This window comes from Akebia trifoliata, chromosome 15 (genome assembly GCF_017979445.1).
Source record: "Akebia trifoliata isolate Shusen 1 chromosome 15, ASM1797944v1, whole genome shotgun sequence".
Lineage (NCBI taxonomy): Eukaryota > Viridiplantae > Streptophyta > Magnoliopsida > Ranunculales > Lardizabalaceae > Akebia > Akebia trifoliata.
In genome coordinates, this window is record NC_141389.1 from 1,617,151 (window position 1) to 1,634,786 (window position 17,636).

A 17,636-nucleotide genomic window follows, 5' to 3' on the forward strand; every position below is an offset into this window, starting at 1 on the left:
CACAAATAAAGTGAGGAGAAAACCCTGCCATTGGATTTTAGGCTAACATGCGAACTCATTGTCTAAGTACAAGAATGGACCAGAGGTTTTGAGATTGGGGAACCATAGATTTCCTCGGGATACACAAATGTATATCTTCATAAATATGAGCAATTGTGTATCCCGAGGAATAAAATCTATGATTTTAGCACGTGTCACATTAGAAGGGAGCCTATGGAGGCATTAGAAAATCATTATCCTATAAATATCCATTAAGGACTTTTATCACATTTTACTGGATCGGACCCCAATGGCAGTTGATCCAGAACCAATTGAAACGGGTCAGATTCTTATATGATTCATTGACAATCCTAGGTGTAGGACTATCAATGGATGTTTATCGTTCGAATACAATAACATTCGAATCTGAATCTGAAATTTTTATCTGATATCCGTATTTGAATTCGAATCCGACAGATGTTCTAAAATTTTAGAAGAATTCGAATTTGATTATCCTATCAGATATCGGATATTATTCAATTAGAATTCGAATAATTTGTATATTAAAAAACAACATAATTTTTCATTATTCAATTGATTTTTTATTATTTAAAAAACTTATTATATATTATACTATATATATAATAAATAAATAAAATCATATATATATATATATATATATATATATATATTATTAATTTAAAAAAATAAATCAAATAAAAATAATATATATTATATATTATATATTATTTTGAATCGGATATTATCGAATTCGAAAGATTAATATCTAAATCCGTATCTGATAAGGATTTGAAGATTTAAAACTATCCGAATTCAAATTCAATATCCGATTTTTCGAATTTGAATTTTTGATTATCCATTAACACCCCTAATTTTAACACGTGTCACATAAGGGAGGAAGCCTATAGGGGCCTTAGAAAATCATTATCCTATAAATATCCATTAACGACTTTATCACATTTTACCGGATCGGACCTTAAGTGCAGTTGATCCAGAACCGATTGAAACGGATCAGACTCTGATCCGATCCATCGACAACCCTATACTCACTTTCTCGGTACAAGATCGCTAAGAATATAGAAAAGCGAAAAAGCGGAGTGTTCGGTACGGAAGAATTTAATACACAAACAAGTCCGCTGTCCGTCTAAGAATTTTTTTTATTCTTTTAATTTGTTCCCGCCATCGGAGATCTCATTCTATGAACAAAAACAGAATAGAATTTTGATTTGGCTTTAATCTGCAAACCAATGGATCTACTCGTAGTAGATCTTTCCCCTTATTTAGATTTTTCTGCTAAATTTAGCGGAGATCAACTAAATCTAGAGAAGAATCTTGATCCCAAATTGAAGGATCTCTGTTCTGAGGTCAGTCGAACATTGAGAGAAACAGGAGCTTTGCTGATTAAAGATCCGAGATGTACTGTAGAAGACAACGATCGATTCCTCAATATGATGGAGAATTACTTCGAGAAACCTGAAGAATTCAAACGCCTCCAAGAACGTTCACATTTACATTACCAGGTCCGTACTTAATCTGTCTCTCTCAACAATTAATTTAAAGAATTAAGGAGGTTTTACTGTTTTAGATTTTGATTTGCACTTTCCCTGTCTACATTGCTTGATTTCAAATGTAATTGTTGTTGTTTTTCTTTTGTAACTTTAGGGTTGCAGTAAGTTAGGGTTTTGATGCTTATTTTATTTGATTAATGTGGGTATGTATGAATCATGGTATTAAAACCTGGTATTACGTATTTGTTTGGCCCCCTCATGATACTTAGTTGATTTGTCCAAGTCAACCATGTAAGTCGTTTTAAAATTACTGTTAATATATTTTTAGTAAAATAATGTTTATTATTATTATTATTATTATTATTATTATTATTGTAGGGTGTAGATGCTCACATTTTTTTATAGACAATAAGGGTTCAAATTACTAAAAATATAAAATAAAATAAAACAAAACCCAGTGGACTCAGCCAGGTTTTTATTAAACTGGCCAAACTTTAAAAATATTGGATGAGTCAATGTGATGGACGATTCATATTGACTATCTCTTCCAGATTGCCTCGAAGACTAGGATGACTCACCCGAGTCTAAGAAAAGTTTTTATACCATGCTATGAATATTATGGAATTAGCATTGGCATGAAAACAATGTTGTTAAGTAGCTTATGCGACCAGCACATGTTCTTCACATATGCGATTTTGCACATCGCATATGCGATGACATATACTACAAGAAAAAAAAATTGAAAAAAAATTGCAGAAAAATATGCCATCGCATATTGACAGATAGCATAATTTGGGGTATGCGATTGTAGCATATGCGAATATGCGATCGCATTTGACAACACTACATGAAAGCTTTGCTTTAGTAAAGATATCCTTTATTTTGTTAAAGGACATGACTGGAGCATACCCTAAGTTTGATAAAGAGTTGTCCTAGAGTGACTGCACAGGACACTGCATTAGACACTGAGTTGACATGGATTTGTACATAGAACCATAGATGTTTTTCACTCGTATCTTGAGGAAAAGCATCTCTAGTTCCATACATACCTCCACGTCAACTCAATGTCTAACGCAGTGTCCTACGCAAGCAGTTGAACATTTTCCTTTGATAAATGGGGCACTCTTCCTAGTCAAAAGACACATTTTCCCTAATTAAATGCCATATAGAACACTTTTTCATGTCAATGCAATAATTGCATCTTTGCATTTAGTAAGGGAAAAATTGTCTTTTTTTCACTTTTCAATAGAGTGTCTCACTTCATGGTTTGAAATTTGGGAAGAGAACAAGATGACTTGGATTGGTAATCTCGAGCTCCGAGGCAACCAATTGAGACTTCCACTGTGAATTGTCTATGTCAATCAATGACTCATTCGAACAATTTTCTCATCAAGATTGTCAAAAGCTCAGCCAAATCAACTGGTATAGATCAATTTTGGTTTTCTTTTTTAAGTTTTTCGTATAACTATGATTGATTTTTAAGAATTTAACTGTTGGTGATCTATATAAGAAAATATAGGAGTAGCGCCAATAGGTAGTAGACTAAGAGAAAGTCGATTGAGATGGTTTGGACACGTTCAAGGAAGGCTGATTAATTACTCTCCCAATTAAAAGGAATGCATGCAAGTTGAAAGTACTAATTGAGAATGTGAAAGTGAATATGTACACACTTTCAAGTTTTTTTATTTTTATTTTTATGGGTAAGTTGGACTTGAACTCACGACTTCAAATTGCTTTGCAATGTGTCAAACCAACTGAGCTATGGGTCTAAGCCCCACTTTCAAGTTACAATAACAAAAGAAATGGTTCTGGACATAATTGAATGGGAGAACAAGATTTGTTTTAGCTGACCCCAAATCTTTGCTAAGGCAAGGATGACGATCTATATAAATGAAATTTTATGATTATTGCATCTATTAGTCCAGTTTATAACGGAAAAACAATTATTATTAAATTATGAATACACATTTTATCAAATCCATTTGGCTAGTTTTGAAAGCATTTGACTTGACCAACCGAAGATGAGTCACCCAGACACATCTTGATCTCATTGGGTGCATAAACAATCCAAAAAATTGAGGCTAAAAGCCATGCCTCCTCATTCCCAATTGTCTCGTACGTCTAGATTACTTAAAAATTACAAATATGTGATTGTAACAGGTTGGTGTGACCCCCGAAGGAACTGAGGTTCCACGCAGTCTGGTAGATGAGGAAATGCAGCAAAACTTAAGAACAATGCCAAAGGAGTATCGACCATCTATGCCAGGGGGCCCAGACCCTAAGTGGCGGTACATGTGGAGAGTGGGCCCACGGCCATCGATCACTCGCTTTCAGGTCCCTATCGGTCTCTTTCATGACCGTTAAAGCTTCATTTCTACGTAGTCTGTAATATCGTCATCTGTCTTATGTAGGAATTAAACTCTGAACCTGTTATACCAGAAGGTTTCCCTGAATGGAAAGAAACAATGGACTCATGGGGATACAAAATGATTTCTTCAATTGAGGTTAAGTGCTTTAGGACTTCTCTTAGTGTGTTTCCTTTATTGAAATTTTGTACATATCATACTTCATGTATTAATCCACTAAACAATTGAGGCCTACAATGGTTTACCGATTAATATTTTGTGCAGGTTGTCGCTGAAATGGCCGCAATTGGATTTGGCCTGGACAGGGATGCATTCACTTCTCTAATGAACGAGGTAGCCAAATACTTCATAATTCAATTCTTCCTAGATTTATTGGTGGGAGGGTTTGTAGGGATACGTGTACCCAAACCCTAGAGTCACCTTTTCCCTGAGTAATTTTGTTATATTTTATAATATGAAAGTGTTGCTCTTGATTTATATTCGGGTAGTGAAGGGGAATGTTGTGGTCACTTGTATATGTTTTACGATAATGAACAAAACCCTTGTTTGAACTTTGAATTGGTCTAGGGGATCAATAGTTGGTCTGTATGTTTTTTCCATGAGTAATTTTGTTATATGTCATGATCCTCAAATATTTCTTTCGATGGTTCACCATATTGTCATGGTTTCCTCTTCTCTTTTTAAGTTAATACAATCTTATGGCATGGCGAACCTATCTATATCTTTCTCCATTCCTCTGTTAGCTTATGATTTTATAATGAAAAAGGGGTTCTGTGACTAGGGCGTAGTTTGCTTTGACTTTTGTTATCTCTCTGTTCTTCTCTTTTTTTTGTTCTCATCTTGCTCTATTTGTATGCTTTGAGGACTCCTTTGTCCTCCCATTAATAAAAGTTCTACTTACCAAAAAAAAATAATGAAAATTGAAATATGTATTTCTTTTTTGCTTTTTAATGCTCATATTTTTATCTTTTTAAAATTATGTGTGATGCAACTTTTGGTCTGGTATATGCACATTTTTTATAACCATGTGAACTTTAACAGCTTGAAGATGATAAACCTTCAGTTTAGTTTCAGGGACCAGTAAGACTTCATTTTCTGCCTCAAGCATCAATAAGATGACACTGTTTTGTAGACATTCTTAGAACCTACAAACATAAACATACTAATGCAAGTGCCAAGTAGGGCTGGCAATGGTTCGGGTGTGGTCAGATGAAGCATATATCCGTATCCTTATCCAAATCTATATCCGGATATCCGTATCCAATTTGTTATCCACTATTGCTAAGGATATCCATATCCGATTATTTATCCAATTTTTAAAGGGATATCCATGTCTGACTTGCACCCAAATTTCAAGCAGATATCCGAGTTGTACATATATACCTCATTGTGAAGATGATAGAACAACCTTAATTTTGGGTTATACATATATCTTATTGTGAATTTACTGAATTAAACTCGGATATTCAGATCGAATAGGACGCACATTCACATCCGAAGGGTAAATGGATATTATCCAACTCCAATTGCCAAACCTAAATGCAAGCGTCATTTTTCTTTGACGGAGTAGAGCCATTCCTCTCATATAATTTAGCGTGTTAAGTGGATCGTTGTGACCGAGTATTATATTGCTAATTTTTTTATTTAACGTATCTAAGGATTTGCAATTTTGCTGTCTCAGTGCATATTAGATTGGGAAAGGTGATATTTCCAACTTGTTTTCATGTAATAACTAAATGGAAAAAATGTTTCTTAATTATTATCCTAAATGAAAGTAACAGCTTATTTAGGAAGAAAAATTATGATTTTTTTTAACAAAGTTCATTTTTTCCTCAAATTCTAGGGACCTCATCTGCTTGCACCAACAGGAAGTGACCTTCAACGATATGGCCAAGAGGGAACTGTTTTTGCTGGTTACCACTATGATCTCAACTTCTTAACAATTCATGGTAGGAGCAGATTCCCTGGTCTGAACATTTGGTTGAGAACTGGACAAAAGGTAGAAGTGAAGGTTCCCGTCGGTTGTCTCCTCATCCAGACAGGGAAACAGGTAATATCAAAGGAGTATGAATTGATCATTATCGTGAGGATACTGAATTGTAGTTTGAGAGCACAGAATTATAACCCAAATCTTAAGATTACATTGAGGACTAATGGAAAGAGAAAAGCACGAAATAATTGATTCGTACACAAGTAAAAATGATTTCTCACACACGATTCAGAAAAGAAAATTTTCCTCGGTTGATTTGTTTAGTGAGACTGTCACCATCTAGACCGTTAAATTAATGCCATGTTGAAGATATCTGACCCTAGGAATCACATAACCCAACGATTCCCCCAACCCTTATTTTTTTCTAAAGCAAAATCAGTGGTCAGTAGTTAATAGGTGAAAGCGGGATTTGAACACAGGTCGTGGTACCAACTCACAGGAAAGAACATGACGATGATATTTACTTTTTTATTTTGTATAAATAACAAAAGGTTATTGTATATGTCATTCATAATTTGATGTTAGCACTTCATATGTATATACGTACATTGCATGCATATAATCATCAATATATATCTGCAAATGTATATTACTAGAAGTCTAGAATTAGTTCTCTTTATGATTTACTTATTTTCTTTTATGTTTTTTTGAAATATTATTTGCTTGTGCTTGTCTAGGCTGATTTTAATTTCTATAAACTTATTGGAATTATTTTGATCGACCAATGCCATGATCTAACAATTGGCTCACAATGCCATTTTCAATTTTAATCATGATCATTCCACCACTCGGCTTTTGTTTGCAGTTGGAGTGGTTGACAGGTGGGGAGTGTTTAGCTGGCATGCATGAGGTTGTTGTAACCGATAGGACAATCAACGCGATTGAACTAGCACGACAGCAAAATCGCAGCTTGTGGAGAGTTTCTTCAACGGTGAGTGAAACCAATTTGCTCAATTGGTTCGTTTAGGATCAAAGTTCGTTACTTTCCATTTAATTCTTCAAACTTTGATTTCTTTTTTTCTTATACAGTTGTTTGCACATATTGCATCCGATGCTGTGTTAAAGCCCCTAGGACATTTCGCAGAGTCCCCACTTGCGGGCAAGTACCCATCCATGCGTGCAGGAGAGTTTGTTGAGCTAGAGCTTGCAGTAATCAACTTAAAAGGAAAGAAAAAGAACGTTGATAGCTTAGAATGATTGGAAGCCTTTATGTTCGACACAAGTAATTGTAGGATGAAGTGAAGGCGTTTTTTCGTCAAACATTGTCAAAGGAACAATTCAAGTGACTTTGTTTCAAGTACTTATTGGAAAATTTATTAAAATGCTCTCAAACATTATTAGATTATATGCAGATGTCCTTGAAAGGTTCATATCTATATAATAAAACATAACAGTAGGTCCCAGTCTCAAGATTTATAACCTGTGAATGTATCTTGAGGACACGTTTCACATTTTTTTAACATTTTCTCTTCTTCCTCTCTCCAAAAATATCTATATTTTTTTTTTCTACTAATGCCCTTTTCCAAAATGACCCCTCCAACTTTATTGTCTTTCCTCTTGACCGTCTCTTAATACCTCTTCAACTTTATTATTTCTCTTGTTTTACCCCCCCCCCCCCCTTAATAATATCCAACCAATTTTACTATCTTTCCTCTTTCACCCCTTTAACTCCAAAGAGGATGCACGTGCCATAGTCTGTAGGCACAGGCCAACTCTAGTATAATGATAAAGTGCGATGTTTCTTCTCTCGAGAGGTTTAACTCGAAAAGATACACGAAATTCAAGTTAACCCAAACAGCTTTGATAGCATGCATATCATCTCTTGACAAATCAGCCAAAAAGCAAAGGTAGCATATAAACTGCATGAATCATGGTAAGTGAGTAGGATGGAAATGCACAATAAATGAGCTCTCTTCTACATATATTCAAGCGTATTAGTTATGTGTTCTGTTAAAACCATATCTCAGAAAGAGAACTTGCCGTAATATAGAGCATCACATAGAGATGAAGGTTGGTACTACGGCTAAGGAGATGGTGTGGTTGGTGTTCTTGGTGATGATGGCCGGAATGGTGCACCATGGAGTGAGTCAGGGGTGCTGCAACACTTTCTTCGGTTCCCTCGTTCAACTGATACCATGTAGGTCTTCAGTCGCCCCATTCAGTCCGATCCCACCTAGTCAAGCTTGTTGTAATGCCATCAGGACACTGGGACAGGCATGCATGTGTGTGCTCGTTAACGGCCCACCGATATCTGGTGTTGATCATAATATGATCATGCAACTCCCAGAAAAATGTGGTGTCAATTTTGGAACATGTAACTATTTATCTTTCAGTATCGTTAAATTTTATTTCATTTTGTTTCTAATACCATATTCTGGCATTCGACGAGTTACTTCTGAAATGTTCGTCAAGTTTTTTTTACAACTTGTTTAAATTTTTTTCCTTCAATGCAGGTGAATTCAAGAAGTGAACGTGTGGAAAGCTCGTTAAATGTTTATGAATAAAGGATTTGAAGCGTTTTATGTAATTTGATTACTAATGTTGTTAGTTAATAGAGGATCAAATCAGATATTCAACTAGTTTTTTGGTATTGGTGACAAGATTGCTACATGTTTTGTTACGAATCTTGATGGCTTGTTTAATGAATCTCAGAGGTCTTTTTTACGGTGGATGATACTTAGTAAGTCCCTTTTTTACTCACTATCTTAGTAAGGCTAGTCGGACTCTTTGATTAGTTAGCCAATTTTGCCTATTATTTCATCTAATTATTGTTTTTTTTTCAAATCTAAATCAAATTTGGTAATTTCAAGAGAATTAAAAAAGGAATCAAAGAATAATTTATGGCCAAAATTTGTAATCTTTGAACTTAATAGAGCAAAAGCACAATAACACCCTATTCTTAGGTTTCTCTTATAAAATAAAAGAAGAGCTTTTGATGATCCTTAATCAAAGACTAATGATAAATCGATGTGGCAAAACATACGTGGTCTGTACAAAGCTGACGTGGCATATAAGTTCACAACAAATAGGTTATCAAATGAGAACAAATTTTCCGTCTGATTCGATCCATTGACACCCTAATACAAGTCATAGCTCTTGTTGAATCTAACACCAATTGCATTCAAAAGGAAAAAAAGAATGCATATTGTTTGCAATTCAATGTGTCTATAATTCTTATTTTATCTCACAATTTCACTAAAATACATGGATTTATTTATTGTTACCCATTCAACTTAAGTGAATTAAAATAACAAAATTAATTCTGAATCTCCTTGGACAAAAAGACCTAAAACATCTGACTTTTCTTTCTTCTATCACAAAAAGATACAATGGGGGATGTTGGGACCCATTTTTGGATGGATTTTAGATCACTTCATCATCATCCCATTGGTTTAGCCTTAATCTCTATGGCTAGATCTTAAGATTTATTTTCTTCTTTGATCTTTAAATCTCTTAATTGATAAATTTTTATTTAAAAAAAAAAAAAAAATTCTCAAAAAGCTTAAATTGTTGATATTTGATGTTCTGATAATATAACGTGTAGTACAGGTGCCTTGATCTTCTTATCTGCTGATCGATAAGTTCATCTTCTCCACTTTGTTTCACAGATTCAATTTCCTATCGAAATTGATTTTGAGATGCTCCAAAGGTATAGCAAGTAACAATGAATAAGCGGGTTGTCTTGTGCAATCGTGCACGCTTGGCTTTCAGGTATTCAAGGATGCGTCCCCAAGTGCATTCAAATCTGCCTACGATAGTGCCACAACACTCTAATGTAAAAGGAAGCTAATTAATCGACCAATTTTCGCAAACTTTTGCACCAAATTATCAACAATTTGTATAAAAAATGCATGAAATTGGATTCAAAATTGGAGTAAACCCAACTTGTGACCCATTCATGAACAAAATGCTCATCAATCAAATGGATTATCTGACATGTAAAATACTTCCTCCGAAATATGAGCATTCTGAATTGACATCTTTGTCGTAAATTCACACATCGAGTGTGGCAGATTGAATTGTTGAAAGCATCCATCCTTCCTAATTTTCTTATAGAAGTTCGTAATTAGAACAATACAGTTAAGATGTAGTAGCTCCAACAGGCAATAAACTAAGAGAAAGTTAGCTGAGATGGTTTAGTCACATTCAACAATAGCCAATTACCAGCCCAATTAGAAGAAATATTTAAGTTAAATATCTTAAATTGCGAGATGAAGACCCAAAAGAACTTGGATGGAGACGATGGAAGAATTGGCTATAAATATAGTGAAATGGAGAAACAAATGTGACTTGGCCTACTCCAAAGGCTTTGTTGTTGTTTATAGAGAAGGCAGTCAACAATAACTTACAACAATGTTTCTCCCTCCAAAAAGGGAGAGGTCTTGAGTTCAAATCACTTTACCTTTAAAGATTTTACCAATCGAAAAAAAAAAAAACTTACAACAATGTTTATTTTCTTCATAATAGATCTCAACAGCCAAAGAGGAAAACAAGTTGAATGCTTCCAACAAAATTATAGACTCAACTTTGTTTTGATCCACCAATTTAAACTTTGAGTAGCTTTGTTATTATTGAAACAAACATACAAATATTCTCTTCAACAGAACACCCATGAAAGAAAGACTGCAAAGAAAGATGAAAAAACTGTGTTCAAGGGAAATAGTTTGATAATCAAACAATCAAAATTGCATTTTAGATTGTCAGACATGTAAATAAGATAAACTTATGAACCTTGTTTGATAATTAAAGGGAGCTAGAATTTAATTTGAAAAGAAAAATAAAAAAATCGTTCCTTTGTTATTGTATCAGAGCAGAAATGATACAAAGCAGTAAATGCCTACTAGTCCTAAACCAAGACCTTCAGCAAAAGACATTAACATGCGAAAAAGAAAAAGAAATGAAAACAAAGCTGCCTTGTTCCTAAGCAACTTTAAATACCCTCTAATTGTAAATCATTAGAGAATGATCTATCATACCCATTGTTGTGTTATTGTCTGATCTCTACAAATCAACGCATTGCCATCAGTGTACGAACTTTATTTTCCCTCTCAGCCCTCTTAGCTGTGGGAGTCTTTTTCATCCTCCGAAATTCATCCATCACAACCTTCTCAACTTTGTTGATTGAGTTAAGGAGTTTCTTCTGTGTTGTCAAAAAATCAGATTCACCATCAACATGATTGCCAAGCAAAATTTTCGACATGTGATCGAGAGTCCGTGGGCAACGTTTGACTGCAGTCATAGGACTTGGGGAGGTCAGAGAGATGTGCGCGAGGGGAGCACCTGCAATGGCTAGGATAGGACCAGGAATGCTCAACCGAGTTCTTCTCCCATTGATGGCCTAAGAAGACATAAATTGGATCCATCACTAATAAGAACATAGAAACAAAATACCATAACAAATCGGAGAATAAAAGAGAGCTAGCACAGTTCGTAGGACGGATATTAAATAATACAGATTGCATTTCATTCTCTACTCAATAGCAATGGCTTGGGACACTCTAATGTTATGATCAAATTTTAACTACCATCAGTGATTTATTCTTGAGATTTATCGGCTTCTGCGATCATCATATTAGAGATTTTAAATTTATTGTTCTATTACTTCTACACCCTAATTATTGCTTGTTGGTCGATAGGGTGTCCATGTAGGCCTATCATCTCCATAACACTCATACCCACGTATATTAGGATTCCTATCAGTTAAAAGTCCTAATCAGATTGAGAGTCTATATTTGATTAGGAGACTGTAACAACTGAATCTTCTATTCCTATAAAAGGGTTGGGGACTTGAACGGGAAAATCATCGAAATCTCTTGGGCTCTTCCTCAATTAGACATCCTCTCTAAGTCTGCAAGGTTCTTTGGTTATCTATCCAAATACCCTAGGATTAAAGGCATGAAAGTTCATGGTTGCTCTAAGTGCACCGACGACAACAGGAGTCTGGACTCTCCGATCTCCGGCGACCTGTGAACATGACATGATTCCAAATTGGATCTCTGCAGCACGTAGGCGTAATAGGTATGCTCCTAATCTCTCACATTGATATCTGAGCATGAATACTGAACTTGAATACATGGGACTTAAATTAAGCTGAAGTTCAATTACCCCCCCCCCCCCCCCCCCCCCCAAAAAAAAAAGGTCCAATTTTTTACTTACAGGCCCCAAAAAAGCAAGCAAGCACAATTCCTTTCAAGAAATAAGAATCCAAATACCCATCCAGTTCTTCACTGAGTAGATTGAGAACAACAGAGCACAAGATGTAATGCAACAAGAATAGAATGCATGAGATTCATCACAGAAAAATAAGGAAATGGTGATGAAAACTGGGATGTAAATTAGTAGGGTGTATAATATCAAAATAATCATTATCAAAGCCTTGTCCCAAAGATTTGGGGTCAGCTTGGGTTTATAGTATCAATTACTGTTTTATAATTAGGGTCATAATTAATTAAATATACTTTAAGATAAATAAAGTTCCGGGCTGAATGGGAATTCCTTCTATTTTTTGTTCTTGTAAATTTCTATATAAACCCTTTAGATATGATGAGAGTTTAAGACATCAAACCTCATCTACTGGGATTTAGGAGTTGCAACCATTCAAAGGGTTTAAGGTGTGAATGGACACCACGAAAATGATTTTAGAAAATCTGATTTTTTAGGCACCTAAAAATCTGGTCTCCACCTAAAGGTAAAGGATACGGAGGTCCTAATATCTCACAAGGAAGGTGTTAGGCACCTTATCCTATCCACCAAGTTGGTGGTTACCAAAGATTGGCCAAATGTGAAATTAAAACTATTTTTTTTTAGATTTTTAAAAGCTTAGAAAGATAATAAATGGTCACAAATCAAACAACGTATAGTTCCACCTCTTATCTAGCAAATGAGATCAATGAGCAAGCTATACAAGAACTACATGCTTACTGCAATTTTTGTGAGCTTGAGGTTTTTGTGCAGAGTAAGTGAGGAAGAAGAAGGGAGAATGTGGTGGTGGCGGCGGCGGAGGTGAGGGCAGGAGAAGGAAAAGGAGAAGAAGACGAAGAGAGAGAGAAAGAATGTGGCCGAAGATGGTGATGGTGAAGTTAGTGTGATTGTGGCTATGGTGGTGGTAGGGAAGAAGATATGAGTGGAGAAGAAGAAAATGATATTTTGGGAATGGAAAATATGAGTTGATTTCACTTTCCCACTCATATGGGTGGGAAAGTAAGTAGGCGTTTGGATAGGACTCCTTGGCTACTTCTGACTCTTGCGGGGAGTTAGAAGTCGTTTGGATGCGTTTTGATGAACAACTCCTTCGAAGAGTTACTCCGCGCAAGAGCAAGAAATTACTCTTTGTGAAGAAGTCGAGAAAACCTATTTCTCAAAACTCATCTTGCGGGGAGTCAAAATCTAACGGTTCGTTTTACCAAAATACCCTTAACTTTATTAATTTTCTATAAAAATATTCCTAATTCATTTGCCCTTAAATCAAATGAAAAAAACATTTATTAATATTAAAAAAAAATTTAATTTTGAGTATAATGGATTTAAACACATTATATTAATATTTAATATTTAAAATATTATATTATATTATATTATATTATATTAGTATTTATTATATTATATTATATTAATATTTATTATATTATATTATATTAATATTTATAGTTAAAATGTCAAAAACAATATAGTTTGAAGGCATATTATGACACTAAAAGACAGTCTGTCAATTTTTTTTTTAAATTTTGAGTATAATGGATTTAAACACATTATATTAATATTTAATATTTAAAATATTATATTATATTATATTAATATTTATTATATTATATTATATTAATATTTATAGTTAAAATGTCAAAAACAATATAGTTTGAAGGCATATTATGACATTAAAAGACAGTTTGTCAATTTTTTTTTTTAAATTTTGAGTATAATGGATTTAAACACATTATATTAATATTTAATATTTAAAATATTATATTATATTATATTAATATTTATAGTTAAAATGTCAAAAACAATATAGTTTGAAGGCATATTATGACACTAAAAGACAGTCTGGCAATTTTTTTTTTTAATATTATGTCATATTATGTCAAAAACAGTCTGTTAAATTTTGAGTATAATGGATTTAAACATATTATATTAATATTTAATATTTAAAATATTATATTATATTATATTAATATTTATTATATTATATTATATTAATATTTATAGTTAAAATGTCAAAAACAGTAACTGGTATAATATAAGGGTATTCTGATCTTTTTTCTAGAAGTCATGAGAAGTCAGTATGGTTCCCAAACAAACCTCCAGCACAAAATTACTTCTGCCAGTACTTCACAGAGTTGATTGCCAAACGCCCTTTCTACACAGAATTACTTCTCCAGCTCCTCCATAGAGTACTTCAGCTCCTGTTCTTTGGAAGAGTAGTTCTGCTCCTAGTATCCAAACAGGCCCTAAAATTCATGTTTTGGTGGACTTTTTGATTGGGGTGGAAAATCAATTTCTATGGAAAATGCAATCAAACACATGAAAAATGTCATTTTCCATGGAAATTGATTTTCCACCCTATTTTCCATGTGCAATCAAACATACTCTTAGGAGCCTTCACCTTATGCAAGGAAATGTATCCTCTAAGGATTGTTTTTTTGTGGACTTAAAGTTTTAAAAATAAGTCTAAAGAGACTCATTAGTCACTTTGGAAACTAAAAGAGTGTTGAACACAAGTGTGTGCATATTATTCCAAAAGGAACTTACTCATGGACTTAGAAAAAGGAAATTACTTCACATGGTGAAACTTTACTCCCTCCTCCTTATACCATTAAAGTAAAGAAACCAAGCTTGGAATTTAAAAGTAAGTGCTTGAAACTTAAAGGAAATAAAGACAACTTGCTATGGATGTTAAATACTCTCTAAGAGTTTATTATAGACTTAGAAAAGGAAGATAACTTCACAAAGTTAAGATTTACTCTCTCCAACCTTATGTCATTAAAATAAAGGAAAATAACTACATTACATTGCAAGAAGCTAAAAGTGCATAAAAGTAAAAAAAATGAGGAAGATAGAAGGGGGATTGTGGGGTACTATAAAAAAAAAAAATCAAAAAATAGGGTGTTCACTCCACCTTAGTCCTCATTTCTCTTTCTTTCTTGTAGACTCTTAAGATGGTTGGAAAAACAAATGAACAGAATTTTGATACGTTAGGAGGCATCTAAGAAGGAATTTTGACAAAATTTTGGTACTCCAAACTTGCTTCCTCTTTTACCTTTAAATAGGTCTCTATTTATAAACTTTTTGGGAGACCTTTAGGGACAAAAAAGTCCAAATCTCCTCTAGTTCACAATATCCTTAAGAAAACCTTAATGAATGACCCTTGTTGTCCTCGATACCAATGTCTTTGATGATCATATTTATGCTTTTAAGTCTTATCAATCAAAATCATCAAAGGAAAAATGAGTAAAAATACATGAAGTTCTAGAGAATTCTCTTTTGGGGGTAAAAAAGCCAAGGTCCCTTGGCCTTAGTCAAATTACATTAAACGTGGAAGAAAAGGCTTTGAGCTGTGAGAAGGGTGACGGGTTTGTTGGTTAATTGTCATAAAACAAGTTTAAACAAAGTAGGAGCGTAGAAGTAATTGTTCTCTTGTGGGGACCAAAACCAAAGTTGAGAGAATGGGCATAATTACCTTAGGACAAAGAGGTAGGGTGTCAAGTGAGGCTAAAGTAAAGTCAATGAGATAAAAAGCTTTGTGGTCCCAAAAGCATAAGAGGTTAATGCAGTGAAAAGTAGAATGGACAAGGATAAAAAATAAGAGATTTGGCAAAATTACTTTAGAACCAAAGATAAAATGCTAGGTGAGACAAAAATAGGATTAATGAGGTAAAAGGCCTTGTAGTCCAAGATAAAGAAGGGTTAGTAAGATGAAAAGTGAAATGGTCACACAATAGTTTTGTATCATATGTAAGTAAAGTGAGAAGCAAAGGAATTTATATTGTCCATAGGTAAGGTGTGGACAAGAAAAATTTAAGCATGTCCATATCTAAGATGAGGACATGCCAAAATTTGGCAGGTCTATATGGAAAGTATGGACAGAGTGTTTATGGGCCAATAGGAAAGGCCTGTGAGCCTTAATCCTCTTTCTGATAAATTTTTTTGCATGAGATCTTCGGGTCAAGCCCTCTTCCATAAGATTTTTTGAACTCTCAACTTAATCCAGACAAAATGGGGTGTCTACTACAATTCATTGCAGGCAACTCGATTTCATCAAATTGTATGCAGATTGAAGTTATCCCCCCTATTCACACTTTTATTTCACTTTCAGAGCCTTGCATTATGCCATAAAACTTGTTTTCAAAAGCTTCAAGAGTCATACATCGAGCCTAGAACTTTAGGTCTAATCACTATCAAACTCAATGCATCGGAAGATCACATCTTTTTCTTTGTTGTTAATATTCATCAAGACAAGACTGGAGAAGCATACAAAGTCGAGCTCAGCTAGACAAAAGGAGTTTCAAGTCTGCATTTTTGTAATTCGTTGTACCCAACTCTCACAAAGAGGAGTAGCTATATACACTCCATGTTGTCTAGATTGAGTCGAGAGCTCAAGAAAACATACGGAAAATGGCTTGACCTGAAGATCTCACACAAAAGAATTCAAAAGCCCATCAGAAGGAAGACTAAGGCCCACTGCCTTTCCAATTTGCCAAAAATACCCTACTCGTACTTCCTATATAGACATGCCAAATTTTGGCCTGTCCTCACCTTAGGTACGGACAGGTTTAAATTTTGCCTGTCCACACCTCACCTATGGACAATATAAATTTCCTTTCTCTTCACTTCACCTATATACAATAAAGAATTATCATGGGGACTATTTCACTTTTCACCCGACTAACCCTTCTTTCTCTTGGACCATAAGGCTTTTTACCTCTTTGATCATACTTTTGCCTCATCTAGCACTTTATCCTTGGTGCCAACATAATTTTTTCAAGCCTCTCATTTTTTACCCTTATTCATTCTACTTTTAACTCCACTAACCTCTCATATTTTTGAAATCTAAAAGTTTTTTACCTCACTTGATATTCTACGCCTTGGTCTTAAGGTAATAATGCACATTCTCTCACCTTAGATCCCCACAAGAGAGGAATTACCTATATGCCCCTCCTTTTTGAATAGTTGAGACTTGTTTTATGGCAATTTGTTCATTGTAGAATGGTGCTTATTTTTTACGCAAATGCGAACAAATAATTTGTACTCTTTTGACCCTAAAGGTTTTCCAAAAAGTCTATAAATAAAAGCTTATTCCAAGGAAAAAGACGAAGACACGTTTAGAGTATCAAAATGTTGTCAAAATTCCTTTTAAGAAGCCTCCCAAATTACCAAAATTTTGTTGTTTTCCCAACCAAGGTGGGGTGAACAACCTATTTTTTGGGCTTATGATACCCCCCCCCCCCAACTAAAAAAAAAAAAAAAATCCCTCTCTTCTTCACATTTATGCACATTTAGTTATTTACAATGTAATGTAATTTTTTGCTTTCTCTTCAAAGCCATGAGGCTGAACTCTTTTTTCCCCAAAGGTCTCCCAAAAAATCGTCTATAAGTAGAAACATATTCCAAGGCAAAAAAAGAGGCAAGTTTGGAGTACCAAAATTCTATCAAAATTCCTTCTTAGAAGTCTCCTGAAGTACCAAAATTTTGTCCATTTATTTTCCTAACCATCCTAAGAGTATGAAACAAGAACAAGAAGAAGAAAAAAAGAAAAAAAGAAAAAAAGAAAAAAAGAAA

General features: G+C 34.2%; 2 protein-coding genes across 3 annotated transcripts; one reads left to right on the forward strand and one right to left on the reverse strand.

The window, feature by feature from the left end:
* Window positions 1–1,098: 1,098 nt before the first annotated feature.
* On the forward strand, window positions 1,099–7,196 carry LOC147383829 (2-oxoglutarate (2OG) and Fe(II)-dependent oxygenase superfamily protein). 2 transcript variants are annotated; one of them, XM_086426795.1, is made up of 7 exons: window positions 1,100–1,520; window positions 3,669–3,842; window positions 3,920–4,012; window positions 4,139–4,207; window positions 5,718–5,924; window positions 6,670–6,795; window positions 6,894–7,196. In XM_086426795.1, the coding sequence occupies exons 1-7, from the start codon at window positions 1,248–1,250 to the stop codon at window positions 7,059–7,061; spliced, it is 1,110 nt and encodes a 369-aa protein (XP_086282921.1). In that variant the 5' UTR covers window positions 1,100–1,247; the 3' UTR covers window positions 7,062–7,196. The 2 variants fall into 2 exon arrangements, with proteins under 2 accessions (XP_086282922.1, XP_086282921.1); XM_086426796.1 differs by lacking the exon at window positions 5,718–5,924 and having other exon boundaries at window positions 1,099–1,520.
* Window positions 7,197–10,872: 3,676 nt separating this feature from the next.
* On the reverse strand, window positions 10,873–11,843 carry LOC147383830 (protein POLYCHOME-like). Its single transcript, XM_086426199.1, has 2 exons — window positions 11,745–11,843; window positions 10,873–11,202 (listed from the first exon to the last, which is right to left on the reverse strand). Exons 1-2 carry the CDS (start codon window positions 11,841–11,843, stop codon window positions 10,873–10,875), a joined length of 429 nt encoding a protein of 142 aa, XP_086282325.1.
* Between the last annotated feature and the right edge of the window lie 5,793 nt (window positions 11,844–17,636).

Excerpts from the sequence above, each read along its gene's own strand:
- LOC147383829 (XM_086426795.1), top strand. The coding sequence starts at position 1,248 with ATGGATCTACTCGTAGTAGATCTTTCCCCTTATTTAGATTTTTCTGCT. Across the intron at positions 1,521-3,668 it reads GTTCACATTTACATTACCAG|GTTGGTGTGACCCCCGAAGG; the intron begins GTCCGTACTTAA and ends TGATTGTAACAG. Across the intron at positions 5,925-6,669 it reads TCATCCAGACAGGGAAACAG|TTGGAGTGGTTGACAGGTGG; the intron begins GTAATATCAAAG and ends TTTTGTTTGCAG.
- LOC147383830 (XM_086426199.1), bottom strand. The coding sequence starts at position 11,843 with ATGTCATGTTCACAGGTCGCCGGAGATCGGAGAGTCCAGACTCCTGTT. Across the intron at positions 11,203-11,744 it reads TTCATGCCTTTAATCCTAGG|GCCATCAATGGGAGAAGAAC; the intron begins GTATTTGGATAG and ends ATGTCTTCTTAG.